Source organism: Diabrotica undecimpunctata, chromosome 8 (assembly GCF_040954645.1).
Source record: "Diabrotica undecimpunctata isolate CICGRU chromosome 8, icDiaUnde3, whole genome shotgun sequence".
Lineage (NCBI taxonomy): Eukaryota > Metazoa > Arthropoda > Insecta > Coleoptera > Chrysomelidae > Diabrotica > Diabrotica undecimpunctata.
In genome coordinates this window covers 112274037-112292696 of record NC_092810.1, presented here as the reverse complement: position 1 = coordinate 112292696, position 18660 = coordinate 112274037, and the positions used below count along the sequence as shown (strand labels likewise).

Sequence of the window (18660 nt, the reverse complement as noted above, 5' to 3'; positions counted from 1 at the left end):
CTTTAAGTTTACCTATTTGGCATTTCTTTATGCTTCCTGTTATCTCTTTTAATTTTTTGTGCATATTGAACGCATCTTATTTTTCTCATAGGTTTCCATTTCTTCACATTGTTCTTTAATCCACTCCTCTTTGGCTTCTTTTATTCTCTTTTTTATGTGTTTATTTATTTCTTTGTATTTGTCTGGGTAATTCTTCATCTTTCTTCTTTGTTCCATCAAGTCTAGTATATCTTGTGTCATCCACCCCTTATTATTTGTTGTTGTTTTTATAAGATGTTTCTTTCCTGCTGTTTGTATAGCTGTATTTATGTACTTTAATTTTTGGTTAACGTTGTTTGTATCATTAATTTGTTGCTGCACTGAACGGAGGTTTTCACTTATTTCTTCTCCTGTTTCTTGTCGTATATTTTTGTTTCTAAGTTTATTTAATTCTAGTGAATTTCTGTGTGGTCTTCTAATCTTTTTTGGTCTCGCCTCTATCACAGTAACTACCGGATTATGATCTGAGCCTATATCAGCTCCTGGGTACGTCTTAGTACATTTAACAGCATTATGATACCACCTTGCTATCATAATGTAGTCTATTTAATTTCTCACTATTTTTTCTTTGGTATGTTGTGGAGATGTCCATGTATATAACCATCGAGGAGGTAATTTGAAAAAGGTATTTGTTATTACGAAGTCTTCACTTTGACAAAATTGTTATTTAATTGTTAATGTATGGAAAGACTGACTTAATAAGTGAAGACAAACAACCTGCAACAAAAAGGTTCAGACCTGACAGTGAAGTCGAATAAATAAACCAAATTTTAACTTTTAAACCAATGTATGTAAAGAAAATAAAAAAAGTAAAGTACAATAAACATTGCAAAATTTAATAAGGGAAGTGATGAAAAAATCGACTTATTTTATCAAAGCAGTAAGGCAGATTAGATTAATATTGTGTATCATATTTGTAAGAAAAATAGAATAAAAATCAATATTGTTAATTATAAAAATACAAACAATTATAATTAATATAAGGAATATAATAATATCATGTGTAAAAAATTACCTGAAATTTAATTTATAAAATATATAAGTATTACTACATCATTGATATAAAATCAAAAAACATATGTGGATTTTCCGGGATTTTCCGAGGTTTATGGGGGGTGAAAATTATGTCATCATTATTAATACTGCGACAGACTATTCGAGCAAATTAAAAAAAAAAATAAGTAGGTATTTAGGGTGAATTTCAAATGGACTCAATTTTTCCGAGTTTTCCCATATTTTCCGGCCAGTGAAAACTATGTAGTTATTCATATTTCGACGAGCTACCTCAGAATAAAAAAAGAGGCTTGCAGCTGCAAAGGAAGCCAAGATAATGTAAATTTTTCCTACGTGTTGCAATTTGAAGTTCCGATGCCGAAAAAAAAACGGAGCTGAAACAGATATCCTCTCCACTTTCCTATGTCGATCTTTCGAAAGTACCGTCGTTTCGAAAAATTAGATAAATTTTATAGCTATACGTTTCAATATAAAGTTTAGATTTTCATTCAAAATTTGTGCAAATTTTACTTCTTAATGTTTATAAACAATGGAGATATGATTTTTTTAAAAACAGTCACTAACTTCGTTTCTATTGGTCATAGAAGGTTTTTTTATTTTTTAATGTGAGCTTTTTTACCGGTTATCCAATGGTTGTACGTACAAGTCTGTAGCTTGAAAAATATAGAAGTTATTACAATTGTTTATAAGCAAAAAACATACCCCTTTTTCAAACGTTTATTTTGTAAATAATTTCGATGAAAACTCAATATGCATTTAACTTCTCAGATAGTCTAAGTCTTAAAGAACCCTATGAAATTTGCTGAATGTGTCTAGCATCATGCATAGGGCAAGCTCAATAGTTTAAATAATTAGCCTCAGGGATAAACAAATTAAATAACTTATAAAGTATTTGACTGATCAGGGGGAAATTTCGCACAAATCTAAAAGATGGTAATTCCTTGATGTTTAAATGTATTAATACCATTTTATTTTGTTAATAAATAAATTAATAAAATTTATAAATTAGTGCAAAAAAACTGCTTTTTTGCAAATATCTCTGTAAATTATTTATCAATTTTAATTAAAAAAATGGGAGAATAAAGATATTCTTGACATAAAAAAATGACATAAATATTGTTTATTTAAAATATAAGGGAAAAAATTTATAGACAAAAAATCAAATTGTGACCATAAATTATTGCTTAAAAAAAACGCAAGGTAAAACTAGGAGTATCTTTTCATCTATTCATCATCTAGTATCCCCTACCTATGTCTTAAAAGCTTCAGATATCTGCGAAACATTTTTCCACCTTTTTTTTTAACCAGACTGGTCTAAAAAAGCAGCGCTCCTTCAGGTGAAACCACACTCCTTCAAAAATTTAGTTATGTAATGAACATGGTAAAACTCGTAAAAAAAATGTCGGACATGCAAGAAAAATAAGATAAGTAAAAATACTATTTTTCATTGTCAAGAATGTCCCAATAAACCTGGCCTCTGCTTAGACAACTGTTTCAGAGAATATCATATACCAATATAGAAAGACCAAAAAATTAATATTTTGTATACATTTATTTTACATTTTTATATCCATGTTTTTATGAATGATAAAATTTTAGTTTGAAAAAAAATTGTATTTAATTTATTAAATACAAAAATTTGTATTAAAGCGCACAAGTGCATCCTCCGCATTTTTAAAAAAATATTCCTTGAAAACTGCATACAGCGCACATGCGCATTTTGCAAAAATTCGGAAGAAAAATTATTAAAGTCGGTTTTAATTTATGTACAAAAAACAATAGTTGTACAAGTATCGCGTTTAGTTTTAAAAAGCTACTGCCGCACTTTATAATTAAATGGTTCAGTGACTTTTTGAGTGGATATATTCAAAAAGTCAAAATTAGAAACTATTGCTCTGATGTTATTGAGGTTAGTTCTGGGGTGTTACAGGGGGCACACTGTTCCCCCTTTGTTCCCTCTTTGTTTAATAATGATTTAACAAATAAATTAAAATAATAGATGCATTAATGTTTACAGATGATCTCAAAATCTTTAGGAGAGTTAATACAATGTTAGATATTGATTTGATCTGGGATGATTTGAATGCTCTATGATTATGGTCTTTGGAAAATCATTTATAGCTATGTAAATACTCACTCAGAAGTGGCATAAAATAATATTTCAAAAAATTAAGAAACAAATTGACTCATTGTACTACATTGTTTGTTATCTGAAGTCAGTGGTATTAGAGATTTAGATATAATTTTTGATAATAATTTCTAATTCATTGATCACATTAATACAATATCAGTGAAAGCAGCCAAGATGCTGGGATTTATCACTCATAATTCAAAAGAGCTATTATGTGCAGCAGTTAAAGTATTATATTGTGCATTGGCAAGATCTCTCTTAGAGTATTCTTCAGTTGTGGAGTCTCCCGATTATGAGATACATAAAAAGTTGACTGAGAACATTCAGCACAGATTTCTTTGTTTCTGCTCATATCAATTTGAAGTTGAAGTTGTCTACTGCAGTCAAATACCTTCTTGCACAATTAGGTTTTTATTCGCATCAAACTTGACATAAGAATGACAAAACAATTATTTGAATACTGACAACTGTCACAACATTAAAACTAAACACTAAATTATACTACATTCACCCAGCCCTATTTTTGAATGAATCTTGCAAATATCTAAGTTTATTTTTAATTCCAGCTTATTTAGGGCTAGATTTAAAATCTGAATTTTTCAATCTAGGTTCATGATTATCATCAGGTACTTAATTCAGTTCTTGAACAGGTAAATTTTCTGTTTCATCTGGTATTGATTCACTAGTGGAATTCTCTGGTGTATTATTCGGACTTTCATTTTCATCTTCATTGTTATTGTGATTCATTAATTTTAGGTTACCTCTAGAAGCTAAATGCTTCATTGCAACTGTACTTTTCTTTCCATTTCGATACTGTATTGATCTGTATCAGCGTAATCTGAATTGGCTTCTAAAAGATCAACCTCTTCAACTAAAGAATCAAACTTACTTCTTTGTACAAATTTTCTTCCCATTTAGTGATGTCTAAATTTTTGGTTTTCAATAGTAAATTCAGCACTTTCCATATAACTCCATTGAATCTTTCGACTTGACCATTTCCTTCAGAGTTCTACTTGAAAATATTCCTTTAGAGTGTAAATAATTAATAAATTCTTGTGAAGTAAGCTGGTACCCCTGTCAGAATGTATATATGCTGGCATTCCATATAAACAAAATAGTTAATTCAAACATTCAATTCCTGTCTGACTAGATGTGTCTGAGCATGAAAAAGCCTACGAAAATCTTTAAAATTCATCAATGATTGTAAGCATATCGGAATTTCTAGAGAAACTGGGTATTGGACCTTTAAAATTAATGTTCAATATTTCAAAGGGAGCTGTTGATTTGATTAAATGTTTACCATCTTCTTTCTTATAAAATCTGGGTCTAATTTCTGCACAGATTGAACAAGAGGTAATTACTTGTTTAATTTAATCTACAGAATAAGGTAAATTTCGAATTTTTATAGAATGGTACATACAAGTAACCCCAGGATGCGATAAATCTGAATGTAATTGATATAATTTGTTTGTATTATTTATATTATTGCATATTCTTGATAATGCATCAGATTTATCATTAGCCTTTCCTGAACGATAAATAATATTATATTTTAAACAAGAAAGCTCCAAATGCCAACATATAATTTTTAATTTTTGATTTTACTTGTATGGTTTGTATTAAACATGAATAAAACTTATTTTTGATCTGTGATTAGTTTGAATTGCCTTCCTATCAGTCTATTTCTTTGATGCTTCAACGCAAGATTATGCTTCTTTTTTTATTACAGAATGTTTTTGTTCAGAATCTATGGGAGTTCGTAAGAAAAAAGCAACGGGTCTTCCAGATTAACTCAGTGTGGCAGCAATAGCCAATTCAGATGCATCTGTTTCAATGAGAAGTTCTTCAATGAGTAATGTGAAAACATTCCAAGTGCCCTTTGAAGACTTTTAGAATCATTAGGAACTGATAAATTTAGTAGAGGCTTTTCTGTTTGAATCAGGTTTCATTGTACAGTTTTTTATTGTATATCCCAAAATATTTATACCTTTTTGATTGTAGTGACATTTATTTTGATTTAAAGTTAACCCATATTTTTTAACAGCATTTAAAAAATTCTGTAAATTTAAATCATGGCTATCTTGATCCACACCACCAATTGTTAGGTCATCTAAACAAGCATAAACACCTTATAGATTTTCTTTTTTAATGATAGGATCAATGGCTCTCTGAAAACATGATACTCCATTGGTAACTCCAAAAGAAATAAGATGGAATTGGTATAGGCATCCATTTGCCTCAAAAGCTGTAAATGGTTTGTCAGATTCCTGAATTTGTATTTGATGATGTCAATTTTAAATCAATTGAACCAAAAATTTTATATTTTGATATCTTAGACACTAGTGAATTGATATTCAGCAAAGGATAAGCATCAAGTAATGTCAATTTTTTTATTGTTTGAGAGTAATCAACTACCACGCAGCAGAGTTTATGATTTTAGTTTTTAGTTACCAAAACTTGGGCCCTCTAAGATGATTTACTCTCTTCAATGATTTCTCATGTTTCTTCGATTTCTTTAAAGACATGTTTTATTTCTTGTTTAATACATTCTTCATCTTCCTGTTAATGTCTGTGAGATTTAATAGTGATGGGATGACAATTTTCTGTTAATTAGCAAACAACGAAGGTAGCTTAACTTTAGCCTCAGTAAGACAACTTTATTGCTCCTCCAAATTTAACTTCTACACTTTCATGTTTTTTCATAACATCTTGACCCAAAATCACATCTGTACAAAGATTGGATAAAGTTAAAGCTTTTGTTTGATCATATTTTTCTTTATTAATCTGAATATTTATTAAACAATAGCCTTGAATATTTGCTGAGTATGACATAGATGCCATATAAAATTTCCTTGAAGTTGAAAAAATTTTAAGCTTATTTTCAATAGCAAATTCATGATCTAAAAGAGTATCTGAGCCTCCAGTGTCAATTAAGGCTTTGGCATTAATTCGGTTGACTATAACTTTGGCTATACATTTTGAAAGCAATTGAGGTGTTTTCATTGAAGAAGCGATTACAATTGTAGAAGCAGAAATTGATTTCGTTTGAATTTTCTTTGATTGCATGCACATTTTAACCCATTTACGGCCAAAGGTGCGTAAACGCAACCTTTATTGTTAATTTTTTTTTTTGGCCCGAAAATAATTTTTTTAATGTTTTCTTTTTATTGAAGTAACATCTCAATAGATTGAGGTATATAGTATCATTTTTCTTTTGACAAAAATATTACTTTTTAAATATTTTAAGATTATTATAATTTTGCATAATTTAATGATTTATGCACATCTTCATACAAAAAATGTTTCCGATACTAATTATAAACTTAATTCATATTTTGTATTCTATAAGTATAAAAATATGTTGGAATTTTTATTATTCTAAAAACTTATTCATTCATACTTTAAAAATAAGGTCTATAATTGCATGTTTATACAATGGATTCGTATACGCACCTTTGGCCGAAACCATATTATATATTTTTTTTGTTGACTAAACAATCTGAAATTACGATTACTTACGATTACTTTATTCACTATTTATAAAATTGCTGTGTGCTGTAAACGTTATATTTGCTTTTTTCTTGACTTAAATCAGTTTGAAAGTTTCCTTGTGTTTATTTGTTTTATATTCCATATAAGTTGAAATGAGGTAAGCTAAATTATTATCATATGAATGCGTGTATATAGTAGTAGTAGTAGTGCATTTTTTTGTTTATTTTAGTAAATTCTCGAAATATGAAATGAAGAGGGCACTAACTACTAAAGAGTTAATGGCTTTGTTAGAAGAAGACTCAGACTGTGAAAATGCTGACTCACTTGATGTGGTTTATGTGCCGCCGGAAACAGATGAAATTTCCGATGTAGAAGACATTGATGATAATATTATTGGTACAGAAGGAATAAAAACAGATATTGCATGTACATATGAAATACAAGTGAATTTGAATTCTGTCGATTCTAATGATGATATTCCTCTGAACCACAGATCAAAACGTCCAAAGAAAGAACCAGACAAAAATAATAAATCCAAATTTTTCCCAAGTTGGGTAAAAACAGATACTCCTTCGTACTCGGCAGTAATTCAACATCAGTCTGATCGATATTTAGAAAATATAAAAGCCAACCATGGAGGCAAGTCACCTATTGAAGTTTTTTCACTCTTTTTTGATAAAGAAGTAAGTGAGAGCATTCGATATTTTACAAATATTTATGCATCGCAGAATAACCGTCACCATTTTGAAATGAATGATACAGATTTAAAAAAATTTATTGGCATATGTCTATAATCTGGTTATCACACTCTGCCTCAAGTTGATATGTATTGGTCGAAGGATGAGGATAAAGAAGTGCACATTGTAAGAGAAAGCATGAGCCGACATAGATTTCGTTCAATCAAACAGAACATACATTTGTCAGATAACACCTTACTGAATAAAAATGATAAATTGGCAAAATTGTCACAAATTTATTTTTGAAATAATTAACCGAAAGTTTGCACAATTTGGAGTCTTTGCAAAAAATCTTTCCATTGACGAGGAAATGGTTCCATATTTCGGGCGACATACGTGCAAAATGGCCACATTATAAAAAGAGACAATAATAGTGCAAGAAGAAAATGTCGGATGTGCAAAAGTAATACTATTTATTTATGTAAAAAGTGTACAGTGCATCTACACCCCGAATGTTTCGAAAATTTTCATCTTAAAATTTAATTTACAGTTAAGATATAATATGTTCCTTTTTTTTAAAATTGTATGCGTATTCGGCCAAAGGTGCGTATAAGCACCCACCTGTTTTTCCTTTCATGAGAAAAAAAATTCTTTTTGGTTGTAAATTAGTCTTAATTTATGTGTTTTTAATCCAATCTAATAAATCAATTGTCAAATTTCTCTTTGTTTATTGTCTCGGCCCTTAATGGGTTAACCCAATGTCCAATTTTATGACAGTTTTGACAAGATGCAGTTCTTGCTGGACATAAAGATTGAGGATGTCTAGGATGTCCACAACAATATTAAGTCTAACCAGGTTTTTAGATTGTTTTTGAGAATCTTCTAAAGATCTAGATTTAGATAATGCATTATCCAAAGACAAAGAACTAAACTCAAGTAATCTTTTAAATATATTAGATTGAATGAGACTATTAATATAAGCATCACAAATATACTTAGCCATTTTTATTTTCTTATTTAAAATTACCATTTTTACCCAAAAGCTTTGGCTGTTATGCATACTGATCTATAGATTCGTTTATTTGTTGTTTTCTTGTAGCTCAGATATGTTTCACATAAATCTCATATGTAGTTTTAACATACAGTTCTTCCAAAATTTTGATACCAGAAATTTATGTTTTTGTTACATTTATCTAATCAGAGACTGTATGCGAGACAAAATTTATTAAAAGCATGTACTTATCTTTATCTTCTAGTGATATATCTGTAGATTCATTGCTTTCAAACAAATTATTAAATCTTTCATACCAACGTTTGAATTCTTTGGCGGCAGTTTGAGAGTTTGGATCAGCCACTAGTTTATCTGGTCTAAAGTACTTCTCCATCATATATTTATGCAAATAAAATTGTAGTTAAATACCATTTTTCAGATTAGGCTTTTATTCACATAAAATTTGACATTAGAATGACCAAACAATTATTTGAATACGGACAACTATCACAACATTAAGAACACTGTCACAACATTAAAACAAAACGCTAAATTATACATTTACTTGTATAATTTACTTGACTAGAATCTCGAAGATTGATGTATGATGTATATTTTATATCCAAATTAATTCGAGGTCAATTTACCTATCCTGATCTATTACATGACATTAATATGTATGTACCTTCCAGGCAACTTAGAAATAGAAATACATTCTACACTACACAAAATATGGTAAAAATGTGCCAATGGACAGAATATTGCACTAACTCAATACAAATCCATGCATTGACATCTTTAACATATATGTATATCATATAGCAAACTGAAAGAAACAGTTTCTGATATCAGAAAGTAAATTTATTATTTATTATCTTTTATTTTGTTAATTACCACATTGGATATTATTTTTTGTTTCATGTGAAATAATGTCCCATTTCAAGTTTGTAACTACTTGTATGAGCTCTTTAATTTATGTAATATATATGTAGTGGGGGTTTCCTGTTAAATTTATAAATAAGTAAATAAATAATAGGGACAGTAGATGTGCCCTTGAAAGAGTTCAGGATTAAGTTTGTTAGATTTTGCCTGAATAAACTTCACATCAGAATTCTAAATGATCAGAAATAATGCTTTGGAACTGCTGCATATAAAATCTTGTTGTTTCTCAATAAGTGCCTATAAAGTCTCGATATTTACCTTTTGCTGAAATCCACAATAAGATGTTAATCTTCAGATACCAGCTAAATATTATTAGACCCATAAAATGAATCATGTGAAGTACAATAGAACAGTGTGGCCAGCACATAAACAGGGTATGCCAAAACACAGGGGCTGCATTACTGGCAGTCAATAGGTTAATATATCATCAAAACTCCTGATTGTTTATTTACTTTAAAAGATCCCTTATAAAAGAAACAAGGAACAAAGGCTGTAGGAGTCAACAAGTAATATTGTGACATTGATCAAAACAATTGTCAAATCACTTTGGAATTCACTTTTAGAGAAATATTAAATATTGTATTCCAGAAAAGATCCCAAAGTTTTATAATTTACTGACCTCTCCTGTATGTATTCACAAGACAATTTACTTTTACCTCAGGATCATTTAAGGAGTAACTAACAGAGATTTTAGAAACAACCAGCAAAGTGAAAAATTCCACTGATTAGAGATTAATCTTATGTTTTATTCATTTCAGATCATTTATAGTTTCAGTTCAGTTCATATTATATAAAGAAACTATCTTCTTATAAGATTGTGATACTACAATTTACTTGTATTTGTAGGTACCTATTTTGTCTTTGTAGATGTTTTATATACATACAAAATTAAATAACAAAATATTAACAAGGAACTTGAGATCATTATAATTATCTATTATTTAAATATCAAGAACATTAACCATACTATCAACTTAGGAAATATAAACAATCCCTAGATGTACATTAACCCCAACTACAACTAGTGTAGATAAGGTTTATATTATAAACACTAACAAAATTTACATTTTAGTTTTAGAGTTTAAATGTTTGATTTAAAAAGAATCTGACACTTACCTATTATTCGGGGCACAGTATTTGTGTTACCAGAAGCTATCGTAGTATTTTTCTTTCTGCGTTTAGCTTGTTGTCGTAGTGCATGTTTAATTGTTTTCCTGCTATTAATACTAGTTATGGTAGGATCTGCAGAACTGACGTTATTATTGCTTAGATTTTGTTGATTGGCACTTGAATTTTCGGCATTTTCTTCCTCGCTTTGACTTGAGTTACCCGTATTATTTTCTGAAATACCATCTGGAGTAACGTCTATTTCCATTACGTAAATAACTACAATACATCAACGCGTTTTCTAGTTTTGTTTTCTTAAAAATTCACAACACACAACAAAGCTTTTACTATTTTCATGGGTAATTCACCCCATGTTAAAATAGCTTTTGAATATTTTACACTTCAAAAAAATCGATATATTACGTATTATAAAATAACAAAACATCAAGACGAAGTTATCGGTCCTTTTAACGCGATTTTAATTCACGAAACTACTTGTCAAATACAATGCTATCCGCCATTTCATAACTGGGCCTTTTATAAACAGGGAAATGTTTTGCTAACAAAACTGACTGAGCCCTACATTACCAGTAGCCCATTTTTGCAACCTTTCAACTGTCAAATGGCTAAGGCAAATTCGATTTTTCAAATATAAAATTGTAAAAACTACATTCAACAACGCAACGAATGGAATCATGAATATTTTCTTGTGTGGTAAGTTTCTGTAAATTATGTATTATAGCGGCATTGTTAAATAAAGTTATATTAAATTTATTCCTATTTAAAAAATACAACCAAAATAACCGACTGTAATAAAACTGACAACTAAACAATGTCAATAAGCAGTGTCACCAACATATAAGTTAAAATACACCAAAAAGTTTTAGTGGCGTTGCCAATTTTGTTATTTTTCAAAGAATTATGTTATTACATAGGAAACACTATTTTTCAAATAATAAATAGATGATTCTAAAATAAATACAGTTGCATAAAGTGGAAGATAATAATTTCGTTTTTATAGAGTTACAATTAATTCTAATTAATTGCTAGTACTCTTAAAGATATAACTTGAAATTATTTAAATAGGATTATAATAGGGATAATGTATACGTCAATGACCTGACAACGATGATCTCTGTGCGTTGTTGTCAATACTATGCATTCTAAAAACATTTTACATTAATTTTTTGACAGCTTTTCGTATTTCAAAGAAAACTACTCATGCTTTAATATCTTATGAGAACACGAAACGTTTTTCTCTCTGTTATGTTTGTTTCGAACTATAAATACAATGAGTCTGAATTGTTTTGGTGATTGCTGGAGTTAAACTTAAATATTTCCGTAAAAACAATGCCGGCTGTTTCTCTGAAAGGCGTAGACTAAACATTAGTGGGTGTGCGATATATGTATTCGTTATTATCTTCTATCACAGATTATAGTAGAAACTACCATCTAGCTTATCGTTATCATTGTTGACATAGGCTGTTGATAATATGTCGTAAATTGTTCTTAGATTATTTAATGCGCCAATATTGAAACAACACTACTTCGTTGGCTAAGAAAATGTGTAAATCATCAGCATTTAAGATCAACAAAATTATACAGTGCCTGAAAAACAGTTGAGGATTAATAAACCCATTCCAAAATGGGAAATAAAAATAGTTGTTGCTCTTACTCTAGTCCACAGAGTAGTCATAGAGAAAGAGTATTCATTCCTATAGAAGAGACTTTACATGAAGGTGAAATTAGTACAAGCAATTTACAGCATATCAGTGAACGAGAGACTGATGATGGAGAGCTTGACCCATCCCAGGATCCAATGGCAAAGACCATTTTCATTGAGAGGTATTTATTTACAATTTTTTTTAAATATGTATTGAGAGTTATTATTTTTTTACCCTTTTCCTTGATACTATCTTATTTTAAAATTAAAATAATATGTTTAGTCTAAACAAAATAACCTTATTAACATTATAAATCAAGATACTTATAACATAATAATTAAATAATTTAAAGCAGGATAATCTTCATTCATATGCTTTTTATACTTGTTAGTGTATATTATTTATAGAAAGTTGATAACTATTCTGTATTCATACTGAATCATTCATATGGTGTAAACAGTGTGGAAAAGAACATTATTAGATTTTTTAACACTGCAATTCTTCTATCAAGCCTGCTTCCACTCTGTATATTCTATAGAAAAGTTATTCTTATATACAGTATGACCTATGATTCTTGTTATATGTGAAATATTTATGTAAATTAAACAAATTGGCTGCAGTACTACCAGTTTGTAACAGACAGCTTTTACTAAATATATTTGTGATTTTGTAGAAAGCTCTTCCTTTTGCTTTTGTTCTGATGCATTTCATTATAACAAAATAGTCACATTATATCCTACTTACAACTCTTCTGCGTTTTGTTTCCATGTTTTTTTACTTTGGTGGTTATACTGTAACCATAATATGATCTGTAATAAGTTTTAAAGAGAAACCATTAAATAGTAATAGAGTTAATACTCTCTCATCAATTTAGAATCGGGAGATGTAGAACATGTTCTGAAATCCCTGTAATATTTGTTTACATTTAAAGTTGTGTGATTTCTGTTTATATATTATATGATTATTTTGACATTTAACATATGATTTGCATTTGTTTACATAGAGCATCTTGAATTTTTAGGCTTTATCTTTTATAGGAAGATTTCTTACTTTTATTATAAATATTTTAAAAAGATAGGTTCCTATTTGCAGACTAAACTAAATTTGTGTTATTTCTCAACTGTTATTTTCACTTTTATGAAAAGTGACAATGTTATTTCTATTGTAGAAAGTTGTATTTCCTTGCATTGCATCAGTGTAAAGCCACTGAGCATTGCATTGCATTTCTGCAGTATAAAGTGGCTTTAAGAAAATATTAATAGTGAAACTATGTGTAAGGTACAATTAATTTTAAAGAATAAAAGGTGATGCATTTTATTATTTATTTTGAAATCATTCTGCTGCTTCATATCCACACATTAGGGTGGTTGAAATTGCTGCAAAAGATTCAAATGACCTACATGAAGTTCAAACCCAATGTGTGTTTGAGCATGTTTTGAACAAGCTTAGTAGATGATCTATGGATCAAATGGGCCAAACCAACCCATAATATTACTACTTATTCCATACCTCCTTCAAACTTGTAAATTAAAAAGTCTTGTTCTATTTTTGTTTTTCTGTCCATTGTAGCAGTGGCGCACCCAGGGGGGTTTTGGGGGTTAAGCCCCCCGGGCCCTATTCCGATACTGTTGCTCATTTTAAGGACTCAAAATGGAGGTAGTATCATAAAAAATAATTCGGTGCCCAACCAAAACCCCCCAGAGGAAAATTCTAGGTGCGCTACTGCATTGTAGGCTTTGAGTAGTTTAAAAATCATTTATATTTAGCATTCATTTTTTCCAATAGGATATTTATTGTGTAGATGATATGTAAATATATAGGGGTAGTGTATACTATTAGTAAACATAACATTAATCAGGTTTTTATATAGCAATCTTCTCTACTATTTCAGTAAAAAAAGTTCAAGTAACCTGGTTCAGGTCTAGGGTTAGGGTTTACAGATTGTTCAAGTGTCCCTACATAGTGGGGACCCCCTCCTTTATGTACACACTTGCTTCAGAGGCATGGTGGGCACAAACTAAACTTTGATTTTTGTAGAAATGTTGCTTTAAAGTTGTTTATAAGTGAATTTTCTATATGCTATTTTTTCCTGGAAGCTGTCTGCTATAAACTGGTCATACTACAACCAATTGGTAACATTTTAAATAACTTACCTTCTAACATATATATTATTATGTCAACTTAAAGAATAACATAACTTAATCAACTGAAACAACTTCTACTTTTGCTTATTTCAAGATTCTCACATCAGTGTAATATTTTAGATAGAGCTAGAATTAGATATCCAGATAGAGTGAATTTCTATTTGTTTGTCTGGTTACTTGTGCTGAGAGATCTTAAACTTTGAATTTATCACTAACCAAACATTTCTTTTACCATGCTTGAAAACATCCATGGTTTAAAGCCACATTTATTAGAAAGTAGAATAGACTTAAAGATCATTGTTTTATGGTTAATACACTCGTATGTGTGAAAACTGCCAATTAAAAATGTTAACAAATAATTTTTTTATGTGTGGCCTGTTTCGGATAATTTGGGCAAAGAGAAGAAACAAGAAAGTTGCCAGTTAAGGGAAGCTAGAGTTATAGTCTTTTTCTCTAGAAGCCATCTGTTTTACACATATTGTACAGCAGCTTATTGGCTTATTATCCATTTTCCATTAACTAATATATATGTAAATCCTCGGGTCTTTTGCATCACTATAATTTGGTGCTGATGCAAGAGAAAGTTCTGCTGAAGATTGACCTGTAGAAATTTGATTGGGGATATTAAAACCTATCTGGGACAGGGAGAGTCCATAACTGAGGTAGTCTCCCTGCTTGCTCCACCAGCTGATTCATTAAATCTTAAGCAGTTTTTGGCAAAACACAAGTTTGTACAATTCCTCCAGTCTCCACACAGTACCAACAAAGCACAAGAAAATTTTTGTTGTGTTTCTAAAAATGTTGCTTAAAGGCAACATTTTGAGAACACAGATAGAATTCAATGTTTATTTTCCCCAATGTTCACTTATTCTAACATTTAGTGGTCTTGATGTTTTACCTTAATAAAAATGTTCACATATACAATACTGTTGTGAATTTATTAAAAGGTTCAATATTTATAACACTTACGGATTTAATTTATTTCTTTATTTATATTAACTTATCTGACAATAATTTATTATATCCGTACGTACAAATTCGCGAGCGCGGGTCTTGAGTATTAACTAACTCTCCATATAAAAATGTTGTATTTATATACGAAATCCTGATATACTGGAATAGTCGAGAACATCAAGTTGGAGAATTCACCATAATTTGAATCTAGACTTCCACCGAAATTTCTACAATAAAACAGAATAATTAGTCATAAAAGTTAGGCCAGTATATTTATCGTAACATTGCCCCCCTCTTAAAAGATGGTTCCTCCTGGAACCTTGTCGGGACTGGAACCGGAACTGTATGCTGGTATCGGCAACTGGACCCTCTTTTACAACTTCCAGTTGTATAAAAATGACAAGGGACGGTTTTCTCTCCGCACAAGGTACTTAGCGGATTGCAACAGACTAACACCTGGACTTCGGGGTCTTTGAAGATCTCCTCCACCATATTTCGGATAACCCTCCAATCTAATTGGCGGCACTCCAACTTTGGCATGGCTAACTTTTGCACGTCGGACTCTAGTACGTGCCCTCTCAATTGAAGTAAGGCTTCCCATACATCTCGGTAGGTAGGTTGGTCACGGGCAGTGTCTTTTGTTACCAGGTAGAAAAGGTAACGTGATGCATCTTGGAGTTTCAAGGTTTTACCGGGAGCTGGCACTTGGCATTGAAGTTCTGCAACTCGACCAAACTTCCTTCGAAAGACGGATGCCAACCCTGGTGCGTCTTTGATACTGGCCGGGATGGTAAGGGCCAGCGAGTAGTCATCGGGGAGCGCGAGTAGATCTTGCTTTTCTTCAGTGGTAACACCATGTCTCGCTTTACCGGTACCTCCATAGGCACCCATGAATTCCTCAAACGTGAGGTCAGACACATCTTGGACTTGGTTTACTTCCACTTCTTCATCTACGTCGTGGTCACCTTCGAAAGATGCCAACCGGTTATGGTGTACTATCATCGGCTTTCCCCTCGGAATCTTGCTTATTCGGTAGATGACATCGTTGATCTTCTCCATGATGAGGTATGGACCTTCCCAAAACTGCTGCAATTTGGGAGAACAACCTTTTCGCTTCTTGGGATTATACAGCCATACTTTGTCGTTCTTCTTAAAGCAACCCTTTTCGGCTTGTGTATCGTACCGTTTCTTCATTCGGTCGCTAGCGATCTGAAGGTGGGAACGGACCAACTCATGTACATCGTCCATTCTTCTTCGTAATTCGATCACATAATCTTCACCTGCTACATCTTCTCCAGGTCGACACCCAAACTCTAGATCACAAGGTAGTCGCATTTCGCGTCCGAATAGGACTTTGGCTGGTGTCTGGCCCGTTGATTCGTTAACAGCAGATCTGTAGGCCATTGTGAAGAACGGAAGGTATTGGTCCCAGTCTCGCTGATGATCGGACACCATCTTTGTCAAATACTTGCCAACTGTCCTATTCATTCGTTCTACCATACCATCCGATTGCGGATGATATGCGGTAGTTCTTGTTTTCTTCATGCCTAGTCTATCACATATTCCTTGGAATAGATCACTTTCGAAGTTCCTGCCTTGGTCACTATGGATCTCCAAAGGCACTCCAAATCGGCTGATATATTCTTGGATCAACTTATCTGCAACGGTGGCGGCCTTCTGGTCTGGAAGTGCGTAAATCTCGACCCACTTAGTGAAGTAATCCATTACTACCAACATGTACTTGCCCCCATTTTCACTTTCTGGAAATGGCCCTGCAATGTCCAAAGCTATTCTTTCAAACGGGCTTCCAACATTATATTGTCTCATAGGAGCTCTCCTTTTCCGGTGAGGCCCGTTACTCGTAGCACAAATAGTACATTTCTTACACCAGTCTTTTACGTCGTCGGAACTGTTCATCCAATAAAACCGTTCCCGAATTCGCTGAAGGGTTTTCCTTACACCAAAATGCCCTCCCGATGGACTGTCGTGTAACTGACGAAGTACTTCGGCTATTCTGCTCTTTGGAATCACCAACTGTCTTCTTTTCTATGAACCGTCATCTTTTTCCAGGACTCGTTTGAGCAAGCCATCTTCGATGATAAATGAGTCCCACTGGGCCCAATACGTCTTAACTACTGAGCATAGGTTTGATATTTCCTGCCAAGGTGGTCGACGGTTTTCCTCTTTCCATTTTCGGATTTTCTGTATAACTGGATCTCTCTCTTGTTCTTCCCTTATCTTAGTAGGCGTCCAGTCGTCGTTGACAATCGTCGTTCTTAGCACTGCTGCTTCCTTGGATTCCGTTTTGTTGCAGTGGGGACACTCTGCTGGGCATGGCCGTCTGGAAAGAGAATCAGCGTTTCTGTGGCTAACTCCGGCTCGGTGCTCAATCTTAAAATCGTATTCTTGGAGTCGTTCGATCCACCTGGCTATCTGACCCTCTGGATTCTTAAACTGCATCAACCACTTAAGGGCGGCATGGTCGGTTCGGATTAAAAACTTCCTTCCATAGAGGTATTGATAGAAGTGCTCTACTGATTTCACTACTGCCAGAAGTTCTCTTCTCGTGACGCAATAATTCCGCTCAGGTTTTGAAAGAACTTTACTAAAATATCCGAGGACTCGTTCCTGTCCTCCTTGAATCTGAGACAGCACTCCTCCAATTCCCACATTACTTGCATCTGTATCTAAGATGAACTCTCCTTCTGGCAGTGGATACCCTAAAATTGGTGCTGTTATTAAATGCTTTTTCAAGGTCTCAAAGGCATTTTGGCAGTCTGTATCCCAGCGGTAATCTCTTGCTTCCTCCGTAAGTCGCGTTAATGGCTTAGCGATATCTGCAAACTTCTTAATAAACCTCCGGTAGTAAGTACATAGTCCAAGAAAACTTCTCACTTGATGTTTGTCAGTTGGTTTTGGCCATTCCTTAATGGAATCGATTTTCCCCTTATCCACGGCCACTCCTTCTTTACTGACTATATGACCCAGATAATTGACTTTACCTTGAAATAGCTGGCACTTCTTGGGGTTTAGCATCAATTGGGCAGCTTTAAGTCGATTAAAAACGTTTTCTAAATTCCTCAAATGATCTTCGAATGTCTCCCCCAAGACGATTATGTCATCTAAATAAACCAGGCATGTTGTCCAAGATAACCCTCTCAACACATTTTCCATAAGCCTCTCAAATGTCGCAGGAGCATTACAGAGTCCAAATGGCATAACATTGAATTGCCACAATCCAGATCCTGTGGTGAAGGCTGTCTTTTCTTTATCTACTGGGTCCATTTCTACCTGCCAGTATCCAGACTTCAAATCCAAAGTAGAAAACAATTTACTTCCAGCCAATGTGTCCAATGTGTCATCGATCCGAGGCAGAGGATAACTATCTTTCTTGGTAACGTTGTTCAGCAAACGGTAATCCACACAGAACCTCGTCGTTCCGTCTTTCTTCTTAACCAGGACCACCGGAGAGACCCATGGGCTCGTAGAAGGTTCTATCACCCCG

At 32.4% G+C, this 18660-nt stretch overlaps 2 protein-coding genes across 4 annotated transcripts in view; one reads left to right on the top strand and one right to left on the bottom strand.

The window, feature by feature from the left end:
* Asx (transcriptional regulator additional sex combs) overlaps positions 1-11409 on the bottom strand; it is a 186186-nt gene extending 174777 nt beyond the window's left edge. For 2 of the 3 annotated variants that reach the window (XM_072540759.1, XM_072540761.1), the window contains exon 1: positions 10403-11409. In XM_072540759.1, the coding sequence (XP_072396860.1) occupies positions 10403-10661 (259 nt within the window). In that variant the 5' untranslated portion in view covers positions 10662-11409. The remainder of the gene's footprint in view (positions 1-10402) is intronic. The other variant, XM_072540760.1, reaches the window with a different exon arrangement.
* Positions 11410-11611: 202 nt separating this feature from the next.
* The window catches only part of CycY (cyclin Y), a 43253-nt gene continuing 36204 nt past the window's right edge, over positions 11612-18660 (top strand). The window contains exon 1 of the mRNA XM_072540763.1: positions 11612-12238. Coding sequence (XP_072396864.1) covers positions 12039-12238 — 200 coding nt within the window. The 5' untranslated portion in view covers positions 11612-12038. The remainder of the gene's footprint in view (positions 12239-18660) is intronic.